The sequence below is a fragment of the Macaca thibetana genome, chromosome 20 (assembly GCF_024542745.1).
Source record: "Macaca thibetana thibetana isolate TM-01 chromosome 20, ASM2454274v1, whole genome shotgun sequence".
Classification (NCBI taxonomy): Eukaryota; Metazoa; Chordata; class Mammalia; order Primates; family Cercopithecidae; genus Macaca; species Macaca thibetana.
Window position 1 is genome coordinate 55,082,231 of NC_065597.1, and position 23,697 is coordinate 55,105,927.

The 23,697-nt window shown below is 44.1% G+C and overlaps 1 protein-coding gene across 2 annotated transcripts in view; it reads left to right on the plus strand.

The window, feature by feature from the left end:
• Window positions 1-4,047: 4,047 nt before the first annotated feature.
• Window positions 4,048-23,697, plus strand: part of CDR2 (cerebellar degeneration related protein 2) — a 31,184-nt gene continuing 11,534 nt past the window's right edge. The window contains exons 1-2 of one of the 2 annotated variants that reach the window (XM_050774039.1): window positions 4,048-4,442; window positions 15,772-15,884. In XM_050774039.1, coding sequence (XP_050629996.1) covers window positions 4,364-4,442; window positions 15,772-15,884 — 192 coding nt within the window. In that variant the 5' untranslated portion in view covers window positions 4,048-4,363. Of the gene's footprint in view, window positions 4,443-10,674; window positions 11,620-15,771; window positions 15,885-23,697 lie in introns of those variants that run through there. The other variant, XM_050774040.1, reaches the window with a different exon arrangement.

Sequence of the window (23,697 nt, forward strand, 5' to 3'; positions counted from 1 at the left end):
GCTGGGATTCCAGGCGTGTGCCACCACGTCCAGCTAATTTTTGTATTTTTACTAGAGATGGGGTTTCATCATGTTGGCCAGGCTGATCTCGAACTCCTGACCTCGTGATCTGCCCACCTAGGCCTCTCAAAGTGCTGAGATGACAGGTGTGAGCCACCTCGCCTGGCCCTCAATAACTTTAATTCTCCGTATCTTTCTTTTCTTTTCATTTTTAAAGGAGAATTGTTCATTGGGCGCAGTGACTCACGCCTGTAATCCCAGCACTTTGGAAGGCTGAGGCAGGCGGATCACTTGAGGCCAGGAATTTCAGACCAGCCTGGCCAACATGGCTAAACCATGACTCTACTAAAAACACAAAAATTAGCTGAATGTGGTGGCACATGCCTGTAATTCCAGCTACTCAGGAGGCTGAGGCACGAGAATCACTTGAACCCGGGAGGCGGAGGTGACAGTGAGCAGAGATGGTGCCATTGCACTCCAGCCTGGGCCACATGGTGAGACTCTGAAAAAGAAAAAAAATGGAGAATTGTTAAAGAACATTTCAATATGCATTTGAAGTTAAAATGAGCTTGTTTTCCATGGAGTAAACAGCCAGAACTTTCAACCTTGCAGCTGAGTGATAAGAATCAAGCAGGGGGCCGGGACACGGTGGCTCACGCCTGTAATCCCAGCACTTTGGGAGGCCAAGGTAGGTGGATCGCCTGAGGTCAGGGGTTCAAATCCAGCCTGGCCAACGTGGTAAAACCCTGTCTCTACTAAAAATACAAAAATCAGCCGGGTGTGGTGGTGGGCGCCTGTAATCCCAGCTACTTGGGAGGCTGAGGCAGGAGAACTGCTTGAATCCGGGAGGCAGAGGTTGCAGCGAGCCAAGATCACGCGATTGCACTCCAGCCTGGGAGACAAGCGTGAGACTTTAAAATAATAATAATAATAATCATCATGCAGGGGCATGATTCTAGCCCTAGCCCGTTAGCTTCCACAAATCACATTGGCAATTCCTAAACCCAACTTGCTCTCTTTCCAAAGGACTCTATCTGTAGTGATTAAGATAGTTTGTTTTAAGTGATCTTATTTGAACTCTGAATATCTCGATCGGAATATGGACAACTAGGGCAATAGAAGAGGCTTTACAGGGGACCTCACTTTCTTTTTTCTTTTTCTTTCTTTTCTTTTTTTTTTTTTTTTTGTTTGAGACAGAGTCTCACTCTATTGACCAGGCTGGAGTATAGTGTCATGGGCTCTGATCACTGCAACCTCTGCCTCTGAGGTTCCAGGGATTCTTGTGCCTTGGCCTCCCTTGTAGCTGGGATTACAGGCTTGCACCACCACTCCTGGCTAATTTTTGTATTTTTAGTAGAGACTGGCCACCTTATTGGCCAGGCTAGTCTTAAACTCCCAACCTCAGGTGATTCGCCCGCCTTAGCTTCCCAAAGAGCTGGGATTACAGGCAGGAGCCACTGCACCCAGCCTTTTTTTTTTTTTTTTTTTTTTTTTTTTTTGAGACAGGGTCTTGCTCTGCTGTCACCTATCAGAGCTCATCATAACTTTGAACTCCTGGGCGCAAGCAATTCTCCCACCTCAGCCTCCCAAGTAGCTGGGACTACAGGTGCGCCAGTAACATTTTGCCTTTTTGAAGAAAGGGATTTGTGAGTTTACCATTCCTCTTTTATTATTATTATTACTCCCTAACAGTGTTATTCCTTCTACATTTTTTGCTTGGCATCCTACTGTAAGAAATAGCTTTCTTTTCTCTCCCATTTATTTAAATCAGTATGGAGTCATGGATTCTTTCTTCTTTTATTCAATGGGTTATAATCCATTCCTATGATTATTTATTGTGGTGCTCATAATTGGTCCTCAAGGGTACTTGCACTTTTACAGTATAGGTCACAAGCACACAGTCTTACATTTAAAATGAGCACAAAATACTTGCTTTTGGGGTCTCTCTTTGATTCAGATAGCTCTGTGAGCAAGGCAAACAATCATCTTTCCTGTAAACTCTTTGCCAAAAGGCTTCTCTGCTGGTACTGAGTATGGTGAGAATCTAGGTTTTCTCACTCTAGGTCCCTTGTGCTTTCCACTCTATTCAGCAGTCTCCTTTAAGGACTGAAGGGTAAAACTTCAGGCAACAACTCCACAGTGGGAGGTCTCGTCCTTGGCAAGATTTCTCCAGAGTAGCCTACAGCCTATGCTATAAGGTAACCCTGGAGTCAACTGCTGTTTGATACAGCATCAGCATGAGGTTAGGGTACGCTGATTTGAGCAAAGATGGGAGGTAGAGAGACACCCTGAATTTTATTACCCACAATTATTTAGGATGAGTTTTTCCCCTCTTCAAATTACCCAAGTCCTTTTTGTTTTATACAGAAAGACAAAAGTAGCTTGAGTCTATAATTCCTTCCCTACAATTTCCCTTATTTTTAACGTGCAAGTGCTTAAAAAGCAAGATCACAGAAGGGTTTATAACAAAAAGCCAAAGTCCCCAGCCTCAACTCACACCTCCTCTTAGGAAAACTTTTTTTTTTTTTTTTTCAGACGGAGTTTCGCTCCTTTTGCCCAGGCTGGAGTGCAACGGTGTGATCTTGGCTCACTGCAACCTCCGCCTCCCGGGTTTCAAGCAATTCTCCTGCCTCAGCCTTCCAAGTAGTTGGGATTACAGGCATGCGCCACCATGCCCGGCTAATTTTGTATTTTTAGTAGAGATGGGGGTTTCTCCAAGTTGGTCAGGCTGGTCTCGAACTCCCGACCTCAGGTGATCCGCCCGCCTCGGTCTTCCAAAATGCTAGATTACAGGCGTGAGCCACCGCGTCCGGCCTCGGAAAACACTTAACTGCTTCCCATTTTTAGTTCTGGCAGCTCTCTCCATATTTGTGGAAACGATTTATTGGATTATCAATGTAAGGTATTATCTGTCGACTCACTGCTAAAATAGATCAGGATTTAACTAACACTCCTCTCCACCTCTTCCCTCTTTCCGAATTTCTAACAGTTTATTACCTTATGTTCTAGAGATAATCTTTCAATTATATACTTAAACCTCGATTTTTTTGTTTCGTTGCTCAAAGTTAGCTAGATATTGGCCCTGCTGTCTTCCATCAGCTGCAATTTTACCTTTACGTCAAGGTTGAGAACATTGACCTTCAGGTCTGTCATCCTGCTTAAGAGTTCCCGTGCTTTGTCTGTAAGATGGTGCTAAAAGCTTTACTCATGAGCAGTATTTGCTGGGTTATGTCGGTGGAGGACAGCGTGCTCTGCCTTGCTGGCTACTAAGTGCTGGGGCTGCAGCCTGACCCCTCCAGGTGCAATGCCACGTCCCCAGATGCTTAACTTGTGGTCTAGAGGTACCTTTTAAAAATCGTTGCAACCCTGCTTACAATTTTCCCCCTCCAAGTGGACAGCTTCGGGCATCCCTCACTGCCCCAGATTCTCAACGGGGTCTGGCGCCCACCGTTTTAGGGAGCGTAATTCCCAGAGCTCAGATGTCAACGAGACAAGAGCTACCGCTCAGTGGGCGTTTTCTCAGCCCTAAACTCCCGATCGACTCCAAGTCTCCTTGCCGGACCCGGAGCAAATCTCAGAGTCAACATGCGAGAAGCGGCAGCCGGGCGGCGGACCTCCGGCTTCCGGCACCCTCGCGCTTCCCGCCGGCACGAAGGACGCCTCTCGACAACCGCCCGCCTCTCAGAGGCCGAAGTCCTAGGCCCTCCGGCCTGCGCTGCCTGTCCACGGACGCGCTGGCCTCGGGACACCCACCAAAGCGGCAGGACTCGCCTCCGCCAGCTCCACAGCCCGGAACCCAGAACGCGCTCCTAGGAGCCGCACAGCGCAGATCAGGGGGCGGGCTTTCGGCCGCACCCCTTCACTGTTTCCCCGCCTTCTTTGTTTATTCGGGGCCCGTCATTGGCTGCTTGGCCTCGAAACCGGGCGAGCCGCGGGTCTTTGGAGAGACGCGATTGGACGAAGTCCCTGTCGCTCGGCCAGCGGCCCGCTCGCGATTGGTTGAGAAGCCGCCGGGTGTTTGAATCGCATCCCCGGCCGGGGAGGGTTCTGCCAAAGTGCCACGTTGGGCCCGGCGGCGGCGTGAAGACCGGCGGCAGCGTGAGAACCTGGCTCCCTACGTTCGCGCCGTAACGCCCGGCCGTTGGGGCCGTTGGGAGGCGCTAGGCGAGTCGAAGCAGCCGGCCGGTCGGCGGCGGTCGCCGGCGGGAACGGGGCTGAGGCGGCGCGGCGGAGCCTGGGCGGCGGCGCGTCCCGCCCGAGGGCGGCTCTGGCTGAGGGCGGAGGGGCCAGGGAAGAGCTCGGGGCAGCGGCTGAGGCGGGACGGCGGCGGCGGGGACCGTTGCCCCTAGAGGACCCAGCCGAGATGCTGGCGGAAAACCTGGTGGAGGAGTTTGAAATGAAGGAGGACGAGCCGTGGTACGACCACCAGGACCTCCAGCAAGGTGAGGGCGGGGGCGCCCCGCGGGCGGGCGGGTGGGCGGCGGCGGCGGCCTGGCCCGGGAGGCCCCCGCTGCGAAACTGTTAAAAAGTTGCTTTTTCTGGCGGCTGAGGATGCAGGTGCCGGGAAGGGCTCGGGCTCACCTGGCGGCGGGGCCGGCCGTGCCCGTGGATCCCGCCCGCAGGAAGCCTCGGCGCGGGGCCCACGGCCCTGCTAATGCGCAGTTGAATATCAGCCCCGAGGCGCATGGGGGCCAGGGACGCGCCAGGCACCGTTTTAAGCGCTTTCCGTGGATTAGCTAGTTTAATCCTCACTGCATTCCTCCGAGGCAGACCGAGTGAGCCAGTGTGTCCCGCAGTAAGTGGCAGAGCCCGAGAAGCCGCCCCCTCGCAGGCTGTGTAGCCCAGCGCCTTTCTTGGCCAGCACGGAGGGCCGGCTGCTGCAGGTGGTAGTGGTTTTGCGATGTAGCGGGAGCTGTGCGCTCTGCGCCGTAACTCTAGGAGACAGTAACTTTTAAAAAATTTATTAATGTTTGAGGGTACATAGTAGGTGTATCTATTTATGGGGTACGTGAGATGTTTGGATACAGGCACGCAGTGTGAAATAAGCACGTGATGGAGAACGGGGCGTCCATCCCTTCCAGCATTTATCCATTGAGGTACAAACAATCCAATTACACTGAGAGTAACTTTTGTTATCCCATTTTCCAGATGAGGAAAGCGGAGGTTGAAACGGTTAAGTGGCTTGCCTAAAGCTAAGTGGGGGAGGGAGTGTTTTTTGAACCCACACACTCAAAAGGAGGAGTTGTAGTCACTCCTCAAACCCCCATCCCTTCCTTACCATCTTAGTTAACAGTTTTTTTTCAGTTGGGAATTAAGCTGTTACGCATAGTTCACCAGATGCCAGTTGAAATGACAGAAGAGCGCTTCTACCTCTGCCACTTCAGTTTGCATGCCAGCTTTCACTTAGAAATAGGCCTGCCGATGGTGTCTCCAGAGAACAATCATAGAGCAGCCAACACTTTGGGGCCAGTGGGGCCCTACTTTTTTTTATACTAATAGCAGGAGCTAGCAATTGGGGAACACTTTTGATGTGCCTAACACTGATAGGCCCATAACAGAGTTGCTCATTTATCTCCCAGTAACACAATAGAGGTGATAATGTTGGGGAGTGCTAGGGTTCCCCTTAAGACTCGAGAGCAAACATTCTTAACCGCTATACTGAACACTGAATAATCCTCAGGAATTTTTCCCGGCATCTTTGGTTTCTGCAATTCTATGTAAATGCTTTCAGCTCTAATCTTGCAGTGAAAATTAACATCTCATTTAGTTAAATATTAAATGATGATGATGCTTGTTCATGCTAACCACTGAACATGGCAGAAGGAAACAGTGTAGACTTGAATAACTCAGAAAAGGAAAATAAAATGAGCACCTCTTTTGGAGGAAGATAATTTCTTAAATTAACATGCAATCACTTTAACCAAAGTAATTCACCTTTATTACGCTTATAGAGTCCAAGCTGCTTAGTGGTTGCAGTGCAGTGTTTGGTGGCATCATCTTTATGTCCAAAGGACAAATTTCTCATACGTTTTAACAAACCTGTTTTCAGATTTCCCCATAGGGATTGATGGCCTAGTTTGATAGTTTCTCCAGGATTTGTGAGGCAACCACTGTGCCATTGCAGTATTTCCCTATAATTTAATTTGTATCATCACAACTAAATATTTTTCTTTCCTGTATTTAAGAAGCATAGGCCGGGTGCGGTGGCTCACGCCTGTAATCCCAACACTTTGGGAGGCCGCGGCGGGTGGATCACAAGATCAGGAGTTTGAGCCCAGCCTGACCAACAAGGTGAAACCCCGTCTCTACTAAAAATACAAAAATTAGCCAGGCGTGCCTATAATTAGCATGTGCCTGTAATCCCAGCTACTCAGGAGACTGAGGCAGGAGAATTGCTTGAATACAGAAGGCGGAGGTTGCAGTGAGCCAAGATGGCGCCGCGGCACTCCAGCCTGGGCGACACGAGACTCTGTCTTAAAAAAAAAAAAAAAAAAAAAATTTAAGAAGCATAAATCCTTAAGGGTATAGAGGGGGCAGGTTCTTTTTTCTGGTATTTCCAGCATCTAGCATAATACTTGGCACATACTGGAAGCTCGATTTTAGTATTTGTTGAACTGCACTGAAGCACTAGCACAGAAGTGTTTTCATGGCTCTCTTCCATCAGGTGCCTTAGTCCACGCTGCATTCTCCCACTGTTGGAGGTTGTTTGGAACCACCAGCTGTAACACTTCAGTCTATCAAGCAGCAAGTGCAGCGTGTCAGGGTTACACGTGGAATTCTCTTTAACCTCTGATCAAAATAAAGTCATCAACTCTTCAAGTTTAACGTTAAAAACACAGGTCTGGCCAGGCGCGGTGGCTCACGCCTGTAATCCCAGCACTTTGGGAGGCCGAGGCAGGTGGATCACGAGGTCAGGAGAACGAGACCATCCTGGCTAACACGGTGAAACCCTGTCTCTACTAAAAATACAAAAAATAAAAAATTAGCCGGGCATGGTGGTGGGCGCCTGTAGTCCCAGCTACTTGGGAGGCTAAGGCAGGAGAATGGCGTGAACCCGGGAGGTGGAGCTTGCAGTAAGCCGAGATCGCACCACTGCACTCCAGGCTCGGCGACAGAGCGAGACTCCGTCTCAAAAAAAAAAAAAAAAAAAAAAAAAAAAAAAATTTAAAAAACCACACAGGTCTGGGCTGGGTGCAGTGGCTCATGCCTGTAATCCCAGCACTTTGGGAGGCCGAGGCGGGCGTATCACCTGAGGCCAGGAGTTCGAGACCAGTCTGGCCAACATGGTGAAACTCCATCTCTACTAAAAATACAAAATTAGCTGGGCGTGGTGGCAGCCCCCTGTAATCCTAGCTACTCGGGAGGCTGAGGCAGGAGAATTGCTTGAAACTGGGAGGCGGAGTTGCAGTGAGCTGAGATCATGCCATTGCACTCCAGCCTGGATGGTAAGAACGAAACTTTGTCTAAAAACACACACATACACACACACAGAGGTCTGAACCTCTTTACTGCCAGTTGCATTTCTGTGTTTTCCAAAGGGCTGCTACCTTATCACAGTGGACTTTGACATACCCCTCTATGTCATAACCAACTATATGGAGTACGAATAGAAGATGTGAAATTCCAACAGTTATAACTTGTGAATATGGCCTGTCAAAGAATAAAGGCTACAGTGTGAATAAAAGGGTATTCTTTCCCCAGTTTTGCTAAATTATATGTTAACTCCTAAACTTTTAACAGATTTTAAAACTTGTTCATTTCTCAAAAATGTATTATCTGCTCTTTGCCAGGTATTCGCCTAGGCACTGGGGCCACAGCGCCTCCCCACATGTTTGGATGGGCAGGATTCCTACTCCCATAGAGTGAATGTTCCAGGAATCTGTTCACTAGAGAAGCCTGGAGGTGCTGCCTCGTGGCATGGGATGTGCCCACTACAGCGCCTCGTACGTTGTAGGCCCTCAGTAGACCCTTGCTGCTGAATTAAGTTTGGGAGCAGGTCTGTCCTGTTAAACAGATTATTCAGCAGGTCTAGTGGGATTTTATGTGCAGGCATCTGTCCATTTTTTAACATCCTCATTATTACTGAGTGAGGCTTATTTGGAGAGAACTGCTGAAAATTTTTTTTTTTTTTGAGGTGGAGTCTCGCTCTGTCCCCAGGCTGGAGTGCAGTGGCACACTCTCGGCTCACTGCAGTCTCCGCCTCCCAGGTTCAAGCCATTCTCCTGCCTTAGCCTCCCAAGTAGCTGGGATTACAGGCACGCGCCACCACACCCATTTAATTTATGTATTTTTAGTAGAGATGGGGTTTCAGCATGTTGGCCAGGATGGTCTCGATCTCCTGACCTTGTGATCTACCCGCCTCAGCCTCCCAAAGTGCTGAGATTACAGGCGTGAACCACCACACCTGGCCGGAAAACAACTTTTAATGTCCTGTTCTCAAACTCTTACAACTACAAAATGTTTTCCTTTAGTAGTAGAAGCCATGAGCTAAATAGATTGAATCTTTGTATCAAAGTTTCCTAGGGTATCCTTTTTTAAATTGAAATTGCTGGAAAATTCTAACCTCAGTAAACTCTGGTCTGCTATTCATACCTTGTTAGAAACATGTAAAGCTTTTTTGTGTAGGCAGGAGGAGAAAACCCTTTGCTGTTACGAAACACTTTGATGAAGAGACTGTCTTTTGTCAGAGGGCTGAGTTGGCTCAATAGGAATACTGACAATAATCTCTGTGGGTAAGATATTTTCTGGGACAGCAGGAGCCTTCAGTTTAGGTAATGATGGTGCTTGCTTTGAAACATGCCCCTGAGAACAAGGTGGAAGGACTTCAGAGACTGGATTTTCTTTTAAACCAGCTGCTATTGTCATTTGGTGAGCTGTGCAAACTTAGAATAAGGATTCAGGTTTCTGTTATGTGGATCAGTAAATGAACTCTTAGTTTAAAGGAATCCTAAAATTTCAGGATGAGTACATCCTCCTTGTGTACAACTATTTTGCTGAATCACTGTTTGGAGGGTTATTAAAACTGACACCATTTTTCTTGATATTTATATTCAGGTTTTCTGCTTTCCCAATTATAGTAACGTTGGCAACAGGAGTTAAACAGAAGCATCACTAAATGACGCATTTGACTTTGTAATAGGAAAAACTTTCAGCCTTAATATTAGTGAATTACTCCTACAGACTACCAGCCAACATTGGAATATGTTTTTTTTTTTTTTTTTTTAATAAACTAAAGTAAAATGGGAAAAATATCATGGTGGGTTTTAAAGTTTTCAAAATTCTGGAAGAAAGGTTCTTTAAAAAAATTACTTGGCTGCCAGTACTAATTTTTTGCCTAAAGTATAGAGCTGAGTATCTGTTTAAAGCTAACAGTTTACACCATTAAGAATATATTATTACCTGCAAAGACTCATTAGTGAAAGAATATTCAACATATGAAGGTATTGATATGTTGCAATTCTCAAGCCTGCAATAAATCTATGATGTTTTTAGTAGTTGCCTAAGCCAGGCCAGTTCAATAGGACTTAGAAAAGACCCTCTTAATGAAAATTCTTTTTGTAATCCTGTAGAGATGAACAGGTGTACAAAGCTTCGAAACTATATTATTTCCTTTTCTTTTGTGCCTTAATTAAAACTGTAAGGGACATTCAATATTCTATTCCCTCCACTAATTATTTAGAAAACCTTAGGCTTACTGCCAGCTTTTGGCTTCTTTCGGCTATGGAAGCCAGCTGCTACTCAACAGGAAATGAACTTTTTTTAAAGACAAAAAAAGTCCGGTGTCTTTAAGCTAACAGATGAAGTAATATCCTATTATACAGTGTGACTTCACAGGAGCTTTCTTGTAGTTGAGACTTGTCCTTAAAATTCTGTCCTTAACAGCCTATGAAATATTTAGGAGATTGAGACTTCAGGTTTCTGAGCCAGGTTGGTGCTTTGTTTTACTGGAAATAAGAATTGAGATAAGGACAAGCCTCAAATTCTTTTTTGTTTGCTATCTACTAAAGAGTGCTGTCCTTGGCATCTCTTTCTGCAGGAGCAAGGAAGAGGTTCCTGGCTGCTCTTAAGTAGCACAGGTAGTTCCATAATTGAATGAAAGTGGTTGGTGATAGTCTCAAGTCAGTCTTGATTCTTGGAGAGGTTTTGGCCCAGTTAGGTTTTTTTGGTTTTTTTTTTTCCTGCTAAGAGACGAGGGCCTGCTATGTTGCCCATGCTGGTCTCGAACTCTTGGGCTCAAACAGTCCTTCCGCCTCGGCATCCCAAAATGCTGAGATTGTTTCTGGAATTGATGGATTCTTGGTCTCACTGACTTCAAGAATGAAGCCACAGACCCTCACGGTGAGTGTTATACAGTTCTTAAAGATGGTGTGTCCAGAGTTTTTTCCTTCAGACGTTCAGATGTGTCTGGAGCTTCTTCCTTCTGGTGGATTCGTGGTCTCGCCGTCAGGAGTGAAGCTGCAGACCTTCATGGTGAGTGTTACAGCTCACAAAGGCAGCTTAGACCCAAAGAGTGGGCAGCAGCAAGATTTATTGCAAAGAGCGAAAGAACAAAGCTTCCACAGTATGGAAGGTGACACAAGCGGGTTGCCACCGGGGGCTCCAGCAGCCTGCTTTTATTCCCTTATCTGGCCCCACCCACAATCTGCTGATTGGTCTACTTTACAGAGAGCTGATTGGTCCGTTTTGACAGTGCTGATTGGTGCGTTTACAATCCTTGAGCTAGACAGAGTCACAGAGTGCTAGTTAGCTAGATACAGAGTTAGGTAGATACAGAGTACCAATTGGTGTATTTACAAACCCTGAGCTAGGCATAGAGTGCTGATTGGTGCATTTACAATCCTTGAGCTAGATGGGGTCACAGAGTGCTAGTCCTCCAAGTCTCCACTAGGTTAGCTAGATAGAGAGTACCAATTGGTGTATTCACAAACCCTGACCTAGACACAGAGTGCTGATTGGTGCACATACAATCCTTTCCGTATATATAAAAGTTCTCCAAGTCTCCATCGGGTTGAGGAGCCCAGCTGGCTTCACCCAGTGGATCCTGCACCTGGGCTGGAGGCAGAGCTGCCCGCCAGTCCTGAGCCGGGCCTGCACTCCTCAGCCTTTGGACTGTCGATGGGACCAGGTGCCACGGAGCAGGGGGCGGCGCCCGTAGGGGAGGCTCAGGCCGCGCAGGAGCCCACCGCCTGGGGAGGAGCTCAGACATGGCTGGCTGCAGGTCCCGGGCCCTGCTGGGCGGGGAGGCAGCTAAGGCCCAGCGAGAATTTGAGCGCCGGGCCTGCGGGCCGGCACTGCTGGGGGACCCTGCGCAACCCCCGCAGCTGCTCTCCTGGGTGCTAAACCCCTCACTGCCCTGGGCCGGCCGCTCAGTGTGCGGGGCCAGCGGGTCCCGCCGGAACTCACACGGTCCCTGAGCACAGCCCCTTTTCCCTTCCGCGCCTCTCCCTCCACACTTCCCGGCAAGCAGAGGGAGGAGGCTCCAGCCTCAGCCCAGAGAGGGGCTCCCACGGTGCCGTGGCGGGCTGAAGGGCTCTTCAAGCACCGCCGGAATGGAAGCGGAGGCCGAGGGGGCGCTGAGAGTGAGGGCTGCTAGCGCATTGTCACCTCTCAAGATTACAGGTATGAGCCACCACACCCAGCCCTTGGCTCAGGCTTTGATTGCTAGTTAAGAGCATCTTTGGTGAATCTGATCCTTCCCAGTGAGGAGTTACTCACCACTTTACACATTTAAGGAGGAAAGACTTAAGTAATACCTAGGTAATGTTTTTATACTTTGTCTTTAATAGAGTGTGGTAGCTTCCATGTGGGCCTATGTATACACATTACATACTCTGTGAGTACAAAATCATTTTTTCTGGAACATGTTCAACCATAGTTCCTTTTTCGTTTGATGAAAACAAGGTATTAACCTGCCTGGGGTTGTATGTGCTTTCACTAGCAGAGCAGGCAACAAAAACCCAAATAGTTGAACTCTTAATTTCTCATTGCAATCTGTGAAAACAAGAAGAAATTAAGTACCTCAACACGGGGGAAATTTGTATTCTCTACCTTAAAGAAGCCTGTGGACTTCTCTTTCAATTGCCTTAAAACTCTGCAGATGAAGATAACAAAGAATCATGATGAGAGTGAGAGTGAAAACCTGTTGGCCTAAGAGTTTCTGTCTGATCTGTGACTCACCTTGGAGCTTGATTAGGTCAGTTAACAGCTTTGTGCTTCAGGCTGTCTCAGCTGAGAAACTGGGCTAAATACCTTTAAAGATAATAAAGACTAATGTCTCTGGAAAACAAAAAGTAGGCTGGGCGCAGTGGCTTATGCCTGTAATCCCCAGCACTTGGGGAGGCCACAGTGGGCGTATCACTTGAGGTCAGGATTTCAAGACCAGCCTGGCCAACATGGTGAAACCCCATCTCTACTAAAAATACAAAAATTAGCCGGGCGTGGTGGTGGGCGTCTGTAATCCCAGCTACTCAGGAGGCTGAGGCAGGAGAATCGCTTGACTCCAGGAGGCAGAGGTTGCAGTGAGCTGCGATTGCACCACTGCACTCCAGCCTGGGTGACAAGAGTGAGACTCCATCTCAAATAATGACAAGAAAAAGACTAATGTCTCTTAAATGCTTTGAGCTATTTATAAAAGTTCTGTGTTTTGTAAATACAAGTTATTTCATAGACCTATTAATGGAAGTCTTTTTGTTTGTTTGTTTGTTTGTTTGAGACAGGGCCTCACTGTATTTTTGGTAGAGATGACATTTCACCATGTTGCTCTGACTGGTCTCGAACTTCTGAGCTCAAGCAGTCCACCTGGCTCACCCTCCCAAAGTGCTGGGATTATAGGCATGACCCACTGCACCTGGTTTCTAGTCTTAATGTAATGACTGTAATAGACATCGTTAGTTTTGAAATCACAAGATAATGTATTTTAGCACCTATCTACAAACAGTATACTGTTTTATTTTAAATGGGTGTAAAATATTTTTAAATGATCTGGATTTGGGTGTGGTGGGTTTTGCTTTTTCTAGAGTGAAAACTAACCAAGTAGAATACTAATTATGCACTTGAGTAGACATTAAAACAACTAATGCTGTTGTTACCGTTTACTCAAGGCTAAGTTTTACTATCAGTGGTGGATAGCCAGTAAGCATTATTTGTCAACCTCTAAAAATTAAGTTTAAAAATAATTATGTAGTGAGTTTCCTTGTTTTTATGATAAATATTTTTTTCATAATACTTTTATGACATTAACTGAGGCTGCTTTCCATCATACCTAGAATAAAACTTAAACTTTACCTACCATGGGCTGTAAAATCCTATATGATCTGCTCTCTCATGCCTCTATCATACTGGCTGCTTGTCAGGTTGTAGAATATGCCAAATTCATGGCAAGTTCTTCATCCTTCAAGCTTCAGCTAAAAGGTCTTCTCAGACCTTCCTTATGACCTCTCTTTCTAAATTGGTCCCTAGGCTGGGCACTGTGGCTCATGCCTGTAATCCCAACATTTTGGGAGGCTGAGGTGGGAGGATGTATTGAGGCCAGAAGTTTGAGATCATCCTGGGCAGCATTGTAAGACCCTGTCTCTACAATAAATCAGTAAGTAAGTAAGCTGGGTTTGGTAGTGCATGCCTATATTCCCAGCTACTTGGCAGGCTGAGGCAGGAAGATCACTTGAGCCCAGGAATCCAAGGCTAAAGTGAGCCATGAGTGCACCACTGCACTCCAGCATGACAACAGAGCGAGACTGTGCCTAATAAAGAGAAAAAGAAAGCCCTTTGTTCATTGTCACCAAATCCAGGTTCCCCCTCTACCCCCTTTATCTTTTAGACTTTATATTGGTCAACAAATCCTTTAGCTTTACTTTCAAAACATGTCAGAATTCTGCCTCTTCTCTCCATCTTCATCTCTGCCACCCTGGTCCAAGCCACCATCATCTCTCACCCAGATGATTGCAGTATCTTTCTGTCACTCTGCTCCCACTTTTGTCCCATTCACTCTGTATAATAGCAGCCAGGGTGATCCTGTCAAGCCTCCATTGGAGTCCTTTTCATTTGGGGTAAAAGCCAAACTCTTGACCTCTTTAGTTAGGCCCTCCCCATACTGGCCATCTTGGAGCCCCTCTGATTTGACACCCCGCCCAATACATTCTGCTCCACTCTCCTCAGCCTCCTTAATGGCTCAGTCATGCTTCCTCCCAGGGGCTTTGCACTTGCCTTGCCTCTGCCTGGAGTGCTGTTTCCCTACACGGATCTACATGGGTCACTTATTCCGTTCCTTCATATATCAATTCTAATGTGGCCCTAGTCACATGCTCTTAAATTTCAGCCTCCCACATCCACACTCCTCCTGTACTTCTTTCTTGCTTTATTTTTTCTCTTTAGCATTTATCACTGTCATGTTTTATTCTGCTGTTTCTCCCAGTAGAATATAAGCTCCATGAGGGCAGGGATTTTTTTTTTTTAATGTGAGTTCCTTATGGCTCCTGGGCAGTATCCCAGTGCCTAGAATAGTGTCTAATATTATTGAGTATATGCATGCATGCATGAATACTGTTTATCACAGTACGTGAGTTTAGTTACTCATTTGTCTGACTTCCTCCACTAATCTGGGAATATCAGCAAAGCAGGACTTCATTTTATTCACTCTTCTGTAGCTAATGCTTAGCATAGTGCCTGGCGACAAAAACATTCATTTGTGAATCAGTGAATATTAGTAGTACTTTGTATGCATATTGCAACTTAGTTTGTAAAGTACTCCTTTATGTATTATTATTTCATTTGATTTTCACAATCTCATATTGATAAGACATATCTCATATTGATAAGTCATCTCTCTAAACAAGAATACTAATTACAGGGGCCTCTAAAGTCACCATATTGAAAGTATTCTGGTAAATGATAGAACTGGGCCTGAGACTTACCTGCCCAGAGTACAGTGCATTTCCCACTGTATCAAAGGCCTGCTCCATAAGATTTATTATGCAGAGAAGTATTTCAATGACCTATGTTACAACTAGTGTCCTTTATTATATTGTTAACTAAATTTTCATTTCTGGGAGTTGAGTATAATATAAACAAATCCTGTTTTATGGACATTATGCCTAAGAGTAGAGAGAGTTGAAAAATGAGATTTAAAATAAAATATAATTCTGTGCTAAATGGAAGTATGAGCTACTGACATGTAATTACCTCGAAAACCACATTGCTGTTTTGCTTTTCTAGTTGCTCATCTTGCAGAAGGATACAAAGAAAAGTAGAGTGACCTGGGGCAGTGTTCTTAATGCTGATGTATTTTTCCTTTTCTTGACTGAATAATTTTTAGTCCCCTTAGGAGCCCAGGATATATGACAATAAACTTTAACAGTTGTATTCACAGCAGCCAAATTCATGGGAACTTTAAAGATTTTTGAAAGCTCCACCTATACTTTGGCTCAAGGGTCCATTCAAAAAAGTAGACTTGTCAGGATATGGATACATTGATTCTACTAGCAAATAGGATTTTAGAAGTAACACTGCGGAATGATCATTCCTGAACAAATAACTGCATCTCCATAAAGTAGATGACTATTTTTCACTTCTTACAAGTATGGGTACATAAGAGAATACTTTACCTGCTGGAGGCATCAGTTTAACTGAATTTTAAGTAGAACTCAGGTTTCCTTCTGTGCCACTCAACCTTCCATTGGGATGTGACCTAAACTACATGTTCTTTTTTGAAGGACTCGGTTGTATAAATTGTTGATGTGAGATCATTTGTATTCTAAGATTCGTTTGTTGTGCTAGATCTCCAACTTGCTGCTGAGCTTGGGAAGACATTACTGGATCGGAACACAGAGTTGGAGGACTCTCTTCAGCAGATGTATACAACCAATCAGGAGCAGTTACAGGAAATTGAGGTAATTCACTCGGCAGGAGAGTTACACTTTTGACACTTTGATGTGTTGTTGTTATGTCAATCACATACTGGTAAAATAACACTTGCAATTAGACATAGCATTTTATTTTTTAACACAGACTGTTTTGAGAATAAGAACCGCCTCCCGAGTAGCTGGGATTACAGGCGCCTGCCACCATGCCCAGCTAATTTTTGTATTTTTAGTAGAGATAGGGTTTCACCATGTTGGCCAGGCTGGTCTCGAACTCCTGACCTCAGGTGATCCACCTGCCTCGGCTTCCGAAAGTGCTGGCATTACAGGCATGAGCCACCACACCCAGCCTAAAAAATGCAATATTTAAGATATACAGAATGGTGTTTAAGAGAACAATACTATGAATACTCATATATCCACCACCTAGCTTAAGAAAGAAGACTACCCACACTGTTGAACTTCCCACCAGAGAGGGAACTTACACCTCCTCCTTGGTCGCATATCCCTCCCACCTACTACCAAACCATATCCTAAATTTGGAAAAAAAATAAAAATTAAAAAATCATGGCTCCTTATTTCACAATGTGTTCAGATGTTTTGCTCCATTCAAATAATCATAAAATACATGTTGCTTTCTCTCTGCTGTGATCTTGATTTGTTGACATTTTTGCTGGATATTTTATCATTAAAATACTACATTTTTGACTGAGTGTGGTGGCATATGCCTGTAATCTCAGCACTTTAGAATGCTGAGGGAGACAGATTGCTCAAGCTCAGGAATTCGAGACCAGCCTGGGCAACCCGGTGAAGCCCCATCTCTACAAAAAAATACAAAAATTAGTCTGGTGTGGTGGCGTGTGCCTGTAGTCCCAGCTACTTGGGAGACAAAGGTGGGAGAATCACCTGAACCTGGGAAGTCAAGGCTACAGTGAGCCGTGATTGTGCCAGTACACTTCAGGTTAGGAGATGGGAGCGAGACCTTGTCTCAATAAAAAAATATAATAATATAATACCTTTTGCCTAGCTTAACAAAACTAAAATGAAAGATGCTAGACTAGGGCGTTAAAATGGCCCTCCATGCTGCTAATCTTATAAACGGTCCCATTTAAGTAGTTCAGTTATGTGTAGGCCACTTGACTGCAAAGATAATAATGGATATTAACCAGACAGTGTCCCATCAGAACACCTTTGTCCATGTCCCAACCCATGCTCCCCGCCAAAAGGGGACTGTACTTAAATTATATAAATGCTTCCCCCTCAAACTGGTACAGTAGACCCAGGACTCTTGTGTCTGTGCACAGAAAAATGTAAAAGACTAGAATGGTGAAGTAGTTCATTATAATGAGTACTTACTAAAACTTTGATTATTTCCTGAACCAGGTGCTGGGAATTCAAACAAGTAAAGAATTACATAGTCCTTTCTTAGAAGTGATCACATTATACAATTTTAATCTTTTGAATAGAAATCTATCATCAAAACAAAGGCAAATGTACACTCTCAATATCCATTAATTTTACCTAGTAACATAAAAGATATATACAGTAGACCCTCCCCTTGAGCAGGATTTCTGAAATACACTTTTATAATTCTAGGACGATATGGCTTGCAATGATATTGAAGTCACCAGGTACCATTTTAGCATATTCTACATCAAAAGAGCATAGAATATGTTTACATTGAATTTAATGACCAGTTACTGTAGGCCAGGTGAGGTGGCTCAAGTCTGTAATCCCAGCACTTTGGGAGGCAGAGGCGGGCACATCCCTTGAGGTCAGGAGTTCGAGACCAGTCTGGCCAACATGATGAAACCTCGTCTCTACTAAAAATACAAAAATTAGCTGGGGATGGTGGCAAGCACCCATAATCTCAGCTACTTGGGAAGCTGAGGCAGGAGAATCACTTGAACTCGGGAGGTGAAGGTTGCAGTGAGCTGAGATTATGCAGCTGCACTCCAGCCTAGGCAACAGAGCAAGACTCCATCTCAAAAAAAAAAAAATTAAAAAACCTACTGTAGAGTTTGTCAGAAACCTAAAATGCAGAAAAACTAGGCATTTAAAAACTATTAAACTAGGCTAGGCATGGTGTCTTATGTCTGTAATCCCAGCACTTTGGGAGGCTGAAGTGGAAGAATTGCTTGAGGCTAGGGTTTGAGACCAGCCTGGGCAACAAAATGAGACCCTGTCTCTAGTCTAAAAACAAAACTAGTAAACTAGCCAAATGTTTTATGTGGTCAAGGAACTCTTTCCTCCTTTGTTTCTTAGACTTTGTTTTTTTACTCAGTGGGAGATTTCAGAATAGTCCTAAACGATCATCACTGTTTGTATTTATGTAGAGACATAGTCTTAATTGTATTATCGTAGTCTGTGAGGTTTATTCGATGCCTGATTATTGCTAATAGTTAATAAATTGAAATTGTATTGATGTTTCCTGTTAGAGCATTTATAAAACACTATAACTGATTCTTGCTTTAGCACATCTTTCTTTTTTTTTTTTTTTTTTTTTTGACGGAGTCTCGCTCTGTCGCCCAGGCTGGAGTGCAGTGGCCGGATCTCAGCTCACTGCAAGCTCCACCTCCCGGGTTTACGCCATTCTCCTGCCTCAGCCTCTTGAGTAGCTGGGACTACAGGTGCCCACCACCTCGCCCGGCTAGTTTTTTGTATTTTTTAGTAGAGACGGGGTTTCACCGTATTAGCCAGGATGGTCTCGATCTCCTGACCTCGTGATCCGCCCGTCTCGGCCTCCTAAAGTGCTGGGATTACAGGCTTGAGCCACCGCGCCCGGCCGTTTTAGCACATCTTTCAAGTGTAGCTGAAGTGTAAATATTTGTAAGTTGGGAGAATGATGCTTATTGATTAGTGTAGGAGATTACAAACAATTGGTTTATGATCTAAGTTGTCTCCTTTGTTTTCATCGAGGATGATTAAACATTTAAGCTAGATCACTGGTATTCTGAAAGTATCCAAAGATACCTGAGGTTCTCCAAATCTACAAATAACACTTTATTATCTAATATTATCCATAAGATATTGTAAAGCATCATGGAACTGAATCCAGTTCAGACCTTCATAATTAAATAAGTACAAAATTCATGTATGAAACTATTCAGTAGATTTAGCTTGGAATATTTCGGGAAACATATTCATGAGTTTCTTATTTCTGTAATATGTAGCCCACTGGTTCCTAGATCTGAGCATTGCACAATGCAGTATTTTCCTCTTTATCCAAAGCTGTTTTTTGGCTAAGAATAATTACTATCTTAGATTTCTTCACCACCATTACAGTTGACTTTATTTTTTCTTTCCTTTTATAAGTTGCTTCATGAAAGTAAGTTTATAGTCTCAGTAGGGAAGAGGAGATGGCAGTACTGGCTAAGCTCACTTACCAGCCGGGGGATTCCCACAGACTGTCCTTGCTGCCTGCTCCATCACAACTGTGCCTGGGCAGACGTAGGGATCACCATGTAGATTTCCGAGGTCTCTCTAATAGTCTAAAAGAATGCCTGATGCTCTTGTAAAAGTAACCAGGCAGCCAAAGAGCCTACTTCCTTGCTAAACGATGACCCTTACGTATGTTCCTCTTATTGCAACCTTCAGGAGGCCCCCTAAACTTTATAAGGGCTCTCTCCTTAATTTGAACCTTTTCAGCATGTTTCTCCTTACCTTAAACTTTTTATTGGAATGTACATTACAGAAAAGGGCACAAATCATAAGTGTATAGTTTGATGAATTTTCATAAACATGCCAATGCAACCTATACTTAGATAAGGAGTTGAGAGCATTATCTGCCCATCCGGTCACCACCTGGTGAACTAGCATCCTAACTCCAACACCCTAGATAAGTTTAGCTTGTTTTTGACCTTTTCATGAATGGAATCACTTGTACAAGTTTTAAAGTAACTGTTTAGAATGTTTATTGGAAATTAGATTAGAAAAGTAATACACAGCTGGGCGCAGTGGCTCACGCCTGTAATCCTAGAACTTTGGGAGGCTGAGGCGGATGGATCACCTGGGGTCGGGAGTTCGAGACCAGCCTGGCCAACATGGCGAAACCCTGTCTCTGCTAAAAATACAAAAAGTAAGTGGGTGTGGTGGTGCATCCCTGTAATACTGGCTACTTGGGAGGCTGAGGCAAGTGGGTGTGGTGGTGCATCCCTGTAATACTGGCTACTTGGGAGGCTGAGGCAGGAGAATCCCTGGAACCCGGGGGACGGAGGTTGCAGTGAGCCAAGATCCCACCACGTCACTCCAGTCTGGGTGAAAGAGTGAAACTCCGTCTCAAAAAAAAAAAAAAGATTTTTTTAATTCAGAAAAATATATAGTTGAAAAACAAAAAATCAGCTCCTATCCCACCACCAGTGAAATTTAAAATGAGACAGTTCAGAAGAATGGTCTGGGAACAAACTCTTCTGAGTGAATGAAAAATAGTGTAGAGAACTGGTGAAAATACTAGGACAAGATCCCTAAGATTCTGACTTATTATGGAAATAGACAACTTGGACACTGCCAAAGGGTATTTTGTAAGTAGAACCACAGATATTCTTTCAAAGACTCTTGGAGGGTTTCAAACAATCCTTCTAAAAATTGATCAGTATTTTTGGTAGGCATCGTTTTTAATGTTGAAAAAAAATTTAATGTGAAAACGAAAAAAGATTAAATAAACTATTCAAAATAATGGTTAAACTGGCTTCAGAGAAGCCTGTAGCCTGTCTTACTTTTATTCAGTGCTAATTTGAAAAACATAATTTTTTAAGAATCCAGAGCAAGATTTTTCTGTTCTGAGTGGAAGGCGGGGAGGAGAGAACTCTTTGGAGAGTAACGAGATCAGACACCATTGTATTCATTTACACTTTCCTACAACTGTATAAGCAGCCTACAACCTTGTGTTTTGGTTACTTCTCTGCTTACATACCTGCATTATGCCCTACAGGAGTTGTGCCTAGCACTCAAAAGTAGTCTGGCCTTCAAGGCATCCCTTCTTTCAAGAGGAGGCGGAGCTTGCAGTGAGCCGAGATCGCGCCACTGCACTCCAGCCTGGGCGACAGAGCGAGACTCCGTCTCAAAAAAACAAAACAAAACAAAACAAAACAAAAAAAAGAGTTCATGCCCTCTTTGGAAATGAAAAAGTATTTTGTGCTGCTTTTACTGCATGTTATCAATATTCTACTGTATATGATACTTAATTGATTTGCTTTATTTTCGTTTCCCTTTATTTCCCATTGCAACAGTGAGCACTGTTGTGTTTATTCATGGTCTTTCACACATACTAGGTAATCGATACTTTGTTGAAATCAGTATTTTAACAGAGGAGAAACAGCTTACAAAGCTCTTCTAATAATTCCTAAACTTTGGGTTTCCACCTCGGGAGATTTTTAAGGGAGGCAGAAGGGGCTCTGGCCTCTGTTTTAGGAGATTCAGGTTTAAACCCTCAATTTTAATTGCAAATAGCTAGAGAATTTAGACATATGAATTACCCCTCAGATGCTGTTTGCTCCGTTATGGAATGGTGATAATGCTTACACTACTTTGGTATAGGATTTTTTTGAGGGGATAAGATTATGGAAATATATATATTTTGAACAGTATAAATTGTTGTGTAGTTTACCAATGTTTTCAGAATTTTAGTAGTGGGCTGGTTGGGTGGCTTACACCTGTAATCCCAGCAGTTTGGGAGGCCGAGGTGGGTAGATCACGAGGTCAGGAATTCAAGACAAGCCTGGCCAAGATGGCAAAACCCCGTATCTACTAAAAATACAAAAATTAGCTGGGGCGTGGTGGCGGGCACCTGTAATCCCAGCTACTCAGGAGGCTGAGGTTGCAGTGAGCCGAGATTGCGCCACTGCACTCTAGCCTGAACAAAAGAGCGAGACTCCGTCTCAAAAAAAAAGAATTTTAGTGGTGAAAAAAGTCTTTAAAAATGTGTATGGGTATATAATAGCTTTACATATGTATGGGGTGCATATGAAATTTTGATGCAAGCATACAGTGTGTAATGATGAAATCTAAATTGAGATACCCATGACCTCCGACATTTATCATTTCTTTATGTTAGGAATATTCCATATCTTTTCTAGCTATTTTGAAGTATACAATAAATTTTTTTTTTTTTTTTTTTTTTTGAGACGGAGTCTCGCTCTGTCTCCCGAGCTGGAGTGCAGTGGCCGGATCTCAGCTCACTGCAAGCTCCGCCTTCCGGGTTCACGCCATTCTCCTGCCTCAGCCTCCCGAGTAGCTGGGACTACAGGCGCCCGCCACCTCGCCCGGCTAGTTTTTTGTATTTTTTAGTAGAGACGGGGTTTCACCATGTTCGCCAGGATGGTCTCGATCTCCTGACCTCGTGATCTGCCCATCTCGGCCTCCCAAAGTGCTGGGATTACAGGCTTGAGCCACCGCGCCCGGCCAATAAAATATTATTAACTATAGTCATGAAAGAACCTTAATTCTGAAAAAATAAATCCTCCAGAATTACTGGAAATAGACTTTAAAAACAATCTAATCCCACAATTTTAATAATGGGATTATAGGTGGTTTCTGTTTTCATTTTCATGCCTCTCCCCACCAAATTTCTACAGGGGAAATATATTACTTTCATCAGGGGAAAGAGGTTTTTCCAAAGTCATAGGAAACTATTGTGGAAGTTCATTTTGATACTAAATTCAGAGGATTTAGGCTGTAATCCTTAATTTTAGGATAATCCTAACACTGCTTACAAGCCAGATTTCCACTCTATTTCTATGCGTTTTTACTTGGGGTTGTTTCTGTCTTTCCCTGCGTTCCAGGTTAGGATTCCGCAATTGCAAATAGGTATTTATGTAATTCTGCTGGTCTTTGTTTTTTAAAGGTTTACCTTAATTGTAAAGGTGGCCTGTTTGTAGCTTTTGTGCATAACTGTAACGTTATACTCGTAGTTGAGGTGACAGTCTGTGCAAATTCCTAGACAGATAAACCCAAGGCATTTTGCTATAAATTGACATTTTACCTACATTTCTGCTACCCCATGACCCCCCTCCCCCACTGTTTTGTTTCAAATGTCTCCCTTTCCTGTTTACTATGGCAGTCAGATTCATTGGAGGCTGTGTATCAAAGAGAAAACCAGCATGTCAGCAGCATGTCTGTACCTTGAGATGAGAGGTAGGAAATAAGCTAACCCATTTCCTTCTAGATTCAGAAAAAAATGAAGCACTGACTCCATAGACCTAGATGTCTGGCCTTACATCAGTACTTGCTTGGAGATCTCACCATTTTTCTTTAAGTTGCTGACTGGTTTTGTCAGACTCTTTTGTATGTCCCCTATAACTGAATCTTGGAGAAGTGAAGGGCTTTTCTGATTAATTTTGGTTTCATATAATAAGATTAAGCTCCTACCATGTGAAAACAAGCTCCTTGCCATTCTTTAGATTGTTAAAGCCCAGTCCTCTAAGACCAAAATATCACAAGTTCTTAAATGGTTTCATTGTGTTGTTACCACAGGTATCACAGGTTTTTATATATCAAACAAGAGGAACTTTCTATAGTTTCTTAAATGGCCTCTTTTTACTTATTTGCATATTGACTTGTTTCCTGTATGTTGGCCACAACTCTAACTTGAGCATTCTGTCTTTAAGAGAGCAACAACTTGTGACCCATCTAGTATCTGGCAGGAACTGTAAAAGTCTCCCCTTCAGATTACCAGGGGCGATTGCTGCCATGGGAATAAATACAGAGAAATAATACATAAATGGAGAAGAGGGGAGAGAATTCGTGGCTAATAGGCTGTTTTCCCAAGAGGGCTAAAGCCAAAGCCCTTCTCAAAATCTTTCACTTAAATCCCCCTTGACATCTCACAGTCTGAGTCATGCCAAGC